At 30.4% G+C, this 10,594-nt stretch overlaps 1 protein-coding gene across 1 annotated transcript in view; it reads left to right on the top strand.

Annotated features, from left to right (window-relative positions):
• Window positions 1–10,167, top strand: part of Smp_143800 (putative sodium/chloride dependent neurotransmitter transporter) — a gene marked incomplete at both ends in the record, with an annotated part of 70,029 nt that extends 59,862 nt beyond the window's left edge. Inside the window, 3 exons of the mRNA XM_018790115.1 lie at window positions 7,082–7,205; window positions 7,267–7,344; window positions 10,097–10,167. Of these exons, the coding sequence (XP_018655491.1) occupies window positions 7,082–7,205; window positions 7,267–7,344; window positions 10,097–10,167 (273 nt within the window). The remainder of the gene's footprint in view (window positions 1–7,081; window positions 7,206–7,266; window positions 7,345–10,096) is intronic.
• Window positions 10,168–10,594: the final 427 nt, after the last annotated feature.

Below are 10,594 nucleotides of genomic sequence, written 5' to 3'. Positions count from 1 at the left end.
AATTGACTCATGATCTCAACTATATATAATTATTTTTCATTATTAAATCATTTCATATAAGCTTGGTAACAGTTCAGATACCTAAAGAGTTTCTTTTTCTCTTAAAATTAATTAAACTAATTTCAATCAGATACATTCAAAAGCTTTACCAATAACTAGACACATATTTACTCGTTTGATTGGTAGATTATCTTTCTCCTAATAAAGAAACGTTAAAGTATTCAATCAGGTGACATACAGAAATGTTTTCTATCTTCAAATTTAATAAGTTATTAAATTGTACAGTTGCTAGGCTTTGCCGGGTTTTTGTTTCCTTGTATTAGTTTATTAGACATTTAGGAATTGTTTTCATTATTCTTACAATTAATTCTGAGTCTATGTAATTTTCCAGTAAAAATTCAAGGAAGAAAATAATTTTTATTACTATTTGAACTGGCTGACTATAGAAAATTATGAATCAGAGAATAATAATTCCTTTCTGTTAGATCACATTCAAGCAGTTATCATCCATAAACCGATGCTTTATAGAACTAAAAGAATTCGGGTATAGTTATTGGTACAATACAATCCAGCTAAGGAACCAAAAATTAGTGATCAACACTTCTTAATCCTTATGCAATACTATTAATGACTAACTGTTAACTACTGATCCATTTAACTTCACATTTTGTGGCTTCCTATCAACATTTGTGGAGGCTAGTCATATACTGTGGACATTTATAGAGATTTAGTAATATGGTCAAGGTTGAGTTGTGTTAAGGAAGCATAAACTAGAATGAAATCGCTGTACACCTTTCCACAATATTCACTAGCTGTTCAGCTAATGTTAGTCTGCTGAAATTCAGCAGAGATCTCGTTAAAATCACCTCGACAAACTAAGTAGTTCCATACTAGGACGAAACAGCTGTCAGTGCTTCAAGGTTTTCAATGGTTGTCTAACTTTGATCATTTCGTGATTTCAATGAGATTCTACAACATCTACAACCTCATAATGAAAATTTATATGATTTGCGGTGAATACTTTTTATGGTTTTTTTCTTTGTTATGTATCTAACTTTCATCGCAACACATTCTTGAACACCTAAATTCAACTTGTAGATATATTGGCTAAATCGAATTTATGATGATTTGATAGGTATCAATGACAAGATTTGACTTGATAGTTTCAAACAGATTGAACATTGGATAGAGAGTTAATGATAAATACATCCTTTTTTTGTTATATTCCAATGAGTAGAGAAATTGTATTACTGATGCTCGTAACCTAATGTAAGCAATTTTTTCAGAGTAAATAAATAACCGAACTAAACCAACATAAGTTTAAATAATATACAGGTAACAATGAAGAATACTTTTAGCCTTTTGTACTATTTAAACATGTGTTATGTAATTCGGTTATTTGTTTACTCTGAAGAAATGACTTTTTCTATTATTTTATTATTATTAACTTTATTCAATATTATATTTTTGGTACAATATAGAATTCTCAGCACAGTGTATTTAGAGAAGTCTCTATTTCTTACTTCTTGGTCGATCCTGACAATAAATATTGAGTGATCACCAGTTACAAGTTAGCAGTCCAGTCAATCGACATCGAAATAATGTAAATTCTTTTCGCTACATATTACCAGCAACCACAATATCTCTGATTAGGCCTTTTGTAACCTTTACAGAGAAAGGTTGTACACTTTTCAGAATTGCACCTGAATTTGGTTATGCGATTAATAGTCATAATGATGTATTAAAACAAACAAAATTAGATAATTTGTTGAACAGGTAGCTCAGATGTTCAAGCAGGCCGCCTATATGTTACATTAAGTTATGAAATATCAGAAATACTTTTTTCTTACTCATTAAGATATAACAAGGAATATATTTATTATCATATTGATTTTGTACCATTTATATCCACATTGCTTAAGAGTCTTAAACTAGAGAGAATAATTGAACAATAAGTCTTTATTCACCTTAGATTATTTACTGAGAACAAAAATTTACCTTCACTAATTATTGTTTAAGTAAGATTTTTTCAACAGAAAAGAGGTTAATGATTATCATTGATTCAAATTGAATTTAGTAGATAACAGCTGCTATTCAAGTTTCGAACTTTATCTTGTTATGTGCTATAACTATTTCATAAAGATTGATTTAAACACAAGAGAAATAATATGATTTGTTTCTATCACAATTCTTGTGCTTGTAAGGATCATATCAACCAAGTTTCTTTAAATAAAGACAACAGACGTTGAGGCTTCTTTTATTTTAAGTACAATATTCAGATTTAAATAGGTTTGTATCTAACCTAAATGTATCTCATTCTCTGGGTATGTGAGTAAGAAGGGCAGTATGTATGAGAAAATCTGAGAAAGAGGTGAATAAGAAACAAAGCGAACAGATAACTCAGTAAGCAAACAAGATGGTGTTTGCATTCAGTTATGAAAGCAACTTCCTAAGAAGTTAATAAAGCAAGATATCAAATGTATTGCAAGGAGTGGCATTGTAGTAATAAGTTCAGTTCATCTTACATCTTATGTCTTTTACTAAGTCAGATTTTCTTTTATCATTGTTATTATTTTTTAGAAATATTCCAGAACTTACGTTGCAAATAGCAGTTGACATTTCTTCTAAGAAGATATTGAATCTCATTATTACAAAATTTAACTTATAAATTATCAGTGATTTAGATATGATTGAAATCGAGATTGTGTTAAAAGTTCACAGCCCTAGAGACTAACTCTTGAAAAAGTACATTTCAATATAGATTACTAAACTATTATGTGTAAATGCGGTCAATATTATATACAGGAAGTGATTGAATAATTCTAATCACGTGCTTTAAGAAAATTTGAAGTGCCACATGATTAAAAGGATCAAAAATGTTCTTCTGTACATAGTACTTCTAAAAAAATATTTCCTAAATCATTAGAGTAAATCTATTACGTTTTATACATATAGTACACTTTTAGGATTTTCATAATTCCAGTTAGAATAGCAAATTTACGAACCCATCTTGAAAGCAATCGTATTGAAATAAACCCACCTTTAAATCAAATATTTCTGTCCAAATGACAAAGATCAAGGTTTAAGATCTGGCAGAAAATGTAAACAGTTATTAATCGTGATTACAGTAGTTATAGTGTAGTGAATGAGAATACCGCTGAGGACAACCGAGTAACTATTTAGCACTAATTACAAAGTTGCTTGGCAAAATACAAAAGTCATACTCTGAAACTTTATTTGCAAAATGTTCATTAATTGTCTCAGGATTAATTGTTCCTGGATTTCCACACCAATTGCTTTCTATTTCTGTTCTTCTCTTCTTGATCTTCTCAATCTACTGCTGCCAGATATTCGATCCTCACTCACGATATATACTACTTATGTCGATATAAGTAGCCCACACCACACTAGTAGCTATAGTAAATACTTGTAAAATCTGGGTTATCATTGCTAAGTTTGTCCAAATTAATAAATACGTTTACTTGATATCTGTAACACAGGAACAGTTACGAAACTGGCATGTTATTATGAGAATAAAATGATTTACTTGAAAGATTATGTTTTTTTATTGTAACTGAAAACTGTAGTGAGATATTTAAGAGTATTTGAATTATAGTATAAATTAGTAATCCTAGAAACAACGCAATTTAACCCAAGAAGTATTAAATGAACACGGGAGAATGTATTGTATTTGGAATTCGAAACCAAGCAGTCATCACTATAAAGGAATCATTGGTTCATATAAACACCATATGTAGGTATTATGATTATTCAAAAGTAATAAATTTCGATTGAGAAAGGAAAGCATGTTATAGACAATCGCTAGTTAAGGCTAATTGTCCTCCAAAGAGTGCCAACTATTAAGAAAATTACTTCCAAAGCTTCATCCCGATCTCATCCACTCACTCACTATTAAAGTTCAATGTGTTATTGAGAAACTTAGAGAAGTGATCATATTTCGATGATACCAATATATAGTACGAAGATATCGGTTCTATATTAAACAAAACTCACCAGAAAGGCATAGAATTAGGAATTCTGACAATAACGTTAACTAATGATGGTTTGAATCTCACAGTAGTAGTGCTTACTGAAGTATATAGGTAAGCTTGCCGGGGAGTGCCCGGTAACACAATTCTTAGGTCAAGGAATTATTATCATTTGCATACAACTTCCCAATGTTTAAGGCAAAGTTATTTGTCAGTAAGGAAATATAATCAACGGCTTAATATTTTTGGAGTAAATGGCGATAAAGCATCATTGTACCTACTTAGTAATGAAGTGTGTTCATTTGAAGATTCCCTTAGATGTTAAACAAACTGTGGATTTTTATCAATCAGAAATAGTTTGTCAACTATTAAAAATACTCGAACAAAATATAATCGACTAAAGGCGTAAATTAAGTTTGTATCAAGATGACATATACTGATAATTAGTTGTAAATTATTTGATTTATGTAAAACTCATACACCCCTTGAATTTGATTACATCACGTTTATATTAATCACCATAATTGGATTAAATTAAAATTATCCATTGATTTGATCCTTCAAATACTCGTCTCTCTCTATTATTGGATTTATGGTTACGAAGTCACTACTGAGGAGTCCCGCAATAGGACGAAATGGCCGTCCAATGCTTCCAGGTTTTCCATGGTGGTCTAGCTTCAATTGACTCAGGATTTCAACCATATATAAAAAAATTACTTAGAAATTTCCACAAACAATCCTGTTTTTTTTTAGAAAAACTTAGATATATACGGCTTTAGATCACATTCACTGGTCTTATGCTAGTCTCACGGTAATTTCACACTATAACATCTGATTTACCGAAAGTAGTTAAGTCTTCTGTTTGTCACACACGATTAGGGAATAAAATGAGTTATTTGAATTGCAAACGCATGATTCATAATTTAATTATATAAACGTAGTACAACTAGTTGTTAAAAGTAGAAAAAGGTATTTGTTCATTATAAAAGATAAAATCAGTTCACTTAGTATTGTTTGTTTGAATCTTACCATCGATGTTTAGAACTGCGACTGGTCAGTCTCTTATTGGCATATGTGCATACATCAATGGGAAGATTCAAACAAACCAATACTAATTGAATTTAAACTTCACCCAATTTCATAAACAAGTGGCTATCAGGACTCATTAGCTGAGTGGATAACGCGATGGTGTTTGAAGAGGACGGTACTGGGTTCTAGTCCTGGAGTGAACATCAACTCTGAGATGCAGATACATCCTTGTGACGAGTCCCAAATAGGACGAAACGTGTGTCCTGTATTCCACTGCTAGCCACTATCCATCTTTGCAGATAAAATCAGTGTTTTTGTTGTGACTACTTGTTTAGAAAAATGTAGGGACTTAAAAGTAGAATTCAACAATACTGTTCTTCAAATGAAAGTGATTTAATAAACTCTTAATTTGATATCAATCATTTATAACATATATGTAAAAAGGAATTTTAGAATAATGAATAACTGCTAGTTATATTTATGAATGTTAATGATCAGTTCTTCTTCTATATTATATAACATAATTGATGTTAAAATGTTTTAGAAGTTGATTGTTATTCTTTGACGAACAGACAAAGATCGAAATATACCAAAAAGTTGTAACGAAATTTTCTTAGTAATTTCCTAGTATTAAAAGGGATTTTGTGGACATTATAGTAATTTTAATAGTTGAGATCATGAATCAATTGAAGCTACCCACCATGAAAAACCTGGATGCACTGGACGGCCGTTTCGTCTTATTGTGGGAATACTCCGCAGTGCGCATCCACGATCCTGCCTCACGAGATTCGAATCCAGGACCTATGAGCTTCGCGCGCGAGCGCCTCAACTTTAGACCACTTAGCCGGCATCCAACCATGTTAATGTCTAACTTCCTAGTAATTTCCTATTAGTTAAATTCATGATGATACAAAGATTTTTTGGAAGGTTAATAAATACAATATAGTTACCTAATTTAATGAAAACAATTATAACAAGAACAAAAACAATTTTAGCAATGATAAAAAGAAAACTCTTTAAAAGATATCTCATTCAAAAATCAATTAAATGAACTCAAATATAAAGTGTAGTGAGTACAAATACAAGTGGGACAATCGAATGTATTTCTGTATGAAATTACAGAATATCCCACTAAAATCTGACAACCATACAGTAAATAGTTAATTTGCAAACTATCAATCAATTATCTCAATCTTCACTGTTCTTTCTGCAAATATCGGTCCATTGTCTCTGACTTCATTGTTCATGCATTTTCACACAAATTGCGTTCCATTCCCGTTCTTTCCTTATAGATCTTCTACTGAAATACATTCAATGCCTGACCATCGTCATATACTACTTATATTGATATAAGTAATCCACATCACAATAGTATCTTTTAATAATCTTAGAAATATTTATCTTCTAATAATTTGTGTTGTATCTATTCATCTGAAAATTGTTAGAGTAAATAAATAACTATGTATTAAAACAATACATTTATTATTGCGAAAAAATAATAAATCAACTTTATGCTATTCGTCAACATTTAACATCAAAAATAAAATACTATTTTACATTAACACTAGTTTTAAATTTACTAGGTATTGTTTGCTTGAATCTTCCCTTTCTTATTCACGACTCCAATTTATCAGTCTCTTATTGGAATATGTGCATACTGTACATATTACCTCTATATTGCATTAATTGACAAACATTCTAAGCAAAGATGGTAGTGGCTAGCAGTGGAATCCAGGACACGCGTTTCGTCCTATTTGATACTCGTCGTCTGGATGTACCTGTATCCCAGAGTTGGTGGTTACTTTGAAACTCGATCCCAGTACAATTCCCTTCAAACGCCATCACGTTATCCACTTAGCTACTGAACTTCAAATAGGACGAAACACACTTTCTGGATTCCACTACTAACAACCATCAATCCTTGATTATAAACATTAATTTTGTTTAATATTTTTCACATGTTTTTCAGCTTAAATTTTCACAAGAGGAAGCAGAAAGTATAATTAAAAAGGTAACACTGAATATAATTAATTTATAAATAAATAATCCTTTGTTATTTCTAGTGTATACAAAATATCATTGGAACTAATCCATACACAAATGAATCAGCTAAAGAATGGGCTAGAACTATTGTAGATAATTGTAGAAGTGATTTAGTGAAATTAGGCAAACCATTTAAATATGTTGGTAATTTTTATTTTATAAATTAAAAAAGTGTAATTTATTCCAAATAATGTTTTTTTTAAAGTCAATTGTACTATAACTCAAAAACCTGGATCTGGTGTTTACAGTGCTTCATCATGTTATTGGGATACAGGAAAAGATGGTTAGTTCATTATTAACTGTTAAAAAAAGTGATTTTTTTCTCTCATTATTTGGTTGTAGTTTTGATTATGATGTTCTTGTATGGTGTGTTGGCGGTATAGGATTTTGATTAAATGGTATAAGATTGATGTGTGGGCAAGAATAACAATGATTGATTGTTTTGCTGAGTCAGACATTAGGTAGGATGACAGGTGTTATATGTGTTATATATATTCCCATATCCTTACTATGTATTGACTGTTATTGATTGACTATTCCTTGTTGTTGGATTGTGTCGGATTTTGGTGTGGAAATATATTGACGTTATAGTCAGACTAATCTCGTGTTCTTGATCTGAGTTGTGTTGAAGTCCTGTAGAGTAGACACTGGGTGGGAATCTAGTGTAGATATTCGTCTAAGGTAAATTAACGTCCCACATACATGTAAAAAGTGAAAGGACTGTTATAACAAGAAACCCTAGACTTAGAACAAGTATCCTACAGTTTATAACAAAGATGGTTTGGTATTTGATGTCATATGACTATTTGTTCAAATTGCTTGTTCATATATATCCTTTGTTTGGTTGGAGTTGGTGACTTTTTTTGTTCTTATATTATTCTTTTTGGGCTTCTCGTGTATTATTGTATTTTAATGGGGTGTTTGGTTTGTTTAGTTATTTGGTTAACCATAATGAGAACAATTTCATCAAATTCAGTAATCAAGACAATTTAATATAGTCAGATTACAGTAATGAGAGTAATATAGCAATGAATGCATCTAATTTGGTGAAATCATTTTTAAGTTGTATTCCATAAAGTCCATAAATTATAATTTAGATTAGTCATACTGTAGTGTGATCCATATCCATATCCATATAAGTAGTACATGGTGATGGTCAAACATCGAATGTATTTTGGCAGAAGACCGATAAGGAAAGAACTGAAATGAAGCGCAATTGGTAGGAAAATGTATAAACAATAAAATTAGAGAAGATGGATTGATATTTACAGAAGGAACATTGAAGATTGAGACAATTGATTGTTATTTTGCAAATTAACTGTTTGCTGTATGGTTATCAGAATTTAGTGAGATAGTCTGTAATTTGTGTCTAAATACATTCGATTGTCCCCACTCGTGTTGTTGTCTACTACAATAAAACCTTTAGTCATCAGTTATAGGTTTATTCACATGTATAAGATCAAGAGTAAATAAATCTTTGTCACAGTTTATTTTACTATCCCGAAAAAAACTTTTCATATTACACGTAAACCACCCAAATAGATGACGATCGGATATAAAATTCATTCCACAATTTATAAATCTACAGATATACTTATTACGTAGACTCTTAGTTTCAGATGCGAATCGCTCACTTCTTTAAATAAATCAATCAATGACCTTTATTATTATTAGTCTAATTCAAGTAATGAATAAACATAGGTACTATACTGATGAAATGTTTACGAGAAATTGGGATGCTTAGCGAGTCCATCAGTAACAGACTGTCCTATGAATAACCCTTTCTTTTTTAATACCTATCAATGAATGAAAATATGTTAGATTAGCCTACAGTCAGGTAACAAAATCAACTTGTTCTGTACAATTATGTTTAGGTTTAGGTTATTTCATGGTGCTTCTAAAAATTGTAGATAAAAATTATAATTTGTTTTAGTTATGATAAAACGTTTCACAGGAGTTTTTCTGAGTTATATCTTAGAAAAACTAGGACAGTTACGCTCGATGAATTCAACTTACTTATCAACAGAATCTTTGAATAGTAATTTTGATCAAATACTTTTAGAGGATTAAAATGTTGTTGCTGATCGGTCTTGTACAAAAATAAAACTACGTGTAAATGATTTACTGACGTTAGTGTAGGTTTTCAAAAACAGGATACAAACAAGTCTATTGTGATTTGATGCTAACCTAATTAGTTTCCAAATTTTTATAATCAATTTTATTCTGCCATCACTTTAAAAATCATAGAGTCCTTAGAAGTGGGGTATTTAGATTTTGGTAAGCTGTAAATTTTCCCAACTATTAATCGTAGTTTCGTTTGTCTAAACATTGCCACACAATATATGCATTTACATAATTTTAAGATCATGTATCTTGTGACCATTGATCATATAACAAACTTGATAGTCAAAGGTGGATAGCTGTTGATGTTCACTCCGAGACTAGAACCCAGTACCGTTAGTTTCAAACATCATCACGTTATCCACCTAGCTACTGAGTCCTGATAGCCTCTAGCTTGTACATTGGGATTAAGTTTAAATTCACTTAGTATTGTTTGTTTGCATCTTCCCACTGATGTTTAGGACTGAAATTGATCAGTCTCTTACAGGTACACGTGCATACGCACATACACACATTCCGGATTCCACTGCTAGCCATCATCCATCTTTGCTTAGAATGCCTGTGAATTAAGGCAATATCGAAGTAATATGCACAGTATGTCCATATGCCAATAAGAGACTGATCAATTGGAGTCATGAACATCAAATGGAAGATTCAAGCAAACAATACCAAGTGAATTTAACGTAACAGTCCCCATTAAATTCTTTGATGTAATTACTGCAATAACCCTACTATATATTAGGAAACATTCTTGTTCAAAATCACTGACTGTTTAGACTATAGAGAACGGTGTATTGTGTTGATTTATTTTAGTTTAATCATTCAATTATTAAGGATTGTTTATTTCTATATAGATGAATTATTATTCTTAAAACCTTAATTAAATTCTTGTTTTACTGATTCTTCTATTTTAGGTAACTGTAAAGTGAAATGGGAAAACAATCACGTTTATTGTATTGTTGTAGTGTTTGCAATTTCTCTGTGATCACATATATTAGACAAGATGATATAACCAATATAGTATTATGAAATGTTTTGGTTTACAGATGAGAACATTTTAATTGTTTTAAATTATACACTCATATATATATGACACATAAAGTGATTCTATTAATTGAACCTTATTTTTTCACTGACTATAGAACTTTTTGTTGTATTTGACAACTATTTTAATAAAATTATTTTTACTACTTAATTGTTTTGTAAGTAACACGAAGTGATCTTTAAAATATATATATAGTTCATAGTGAAGAATGACAAACTATAATTCATGAATGAAGAATTTACTTATCATACTGTTGAATAACACTTGAATATAGCTACAATATATGATCTTTTAATAATCATGTGAATGGTATTCTGATAACTTAATTTACACTCTTGATTATTTTTGCTGGTTTGGTTGAATATTT

The sequence above is a fragment of the Schistosoma mansoni genome, chromosome W (genome assembly GCF_000237925.1).
Source record: "Schistosoma mansoni strain Puerto Rico chromosome W, complete genome".
Taxonomy (NCBI): domain Eukaryota; kingdom Metazoa; phylum Platyhelminthes; class Trematoda; order Strigeidida; family Schistosomatidae; genus Schistosoma; species Schistosoma mansoni.
This window is presented reverse-complemented; position numbering and strand designations above follow the sequence as displayed.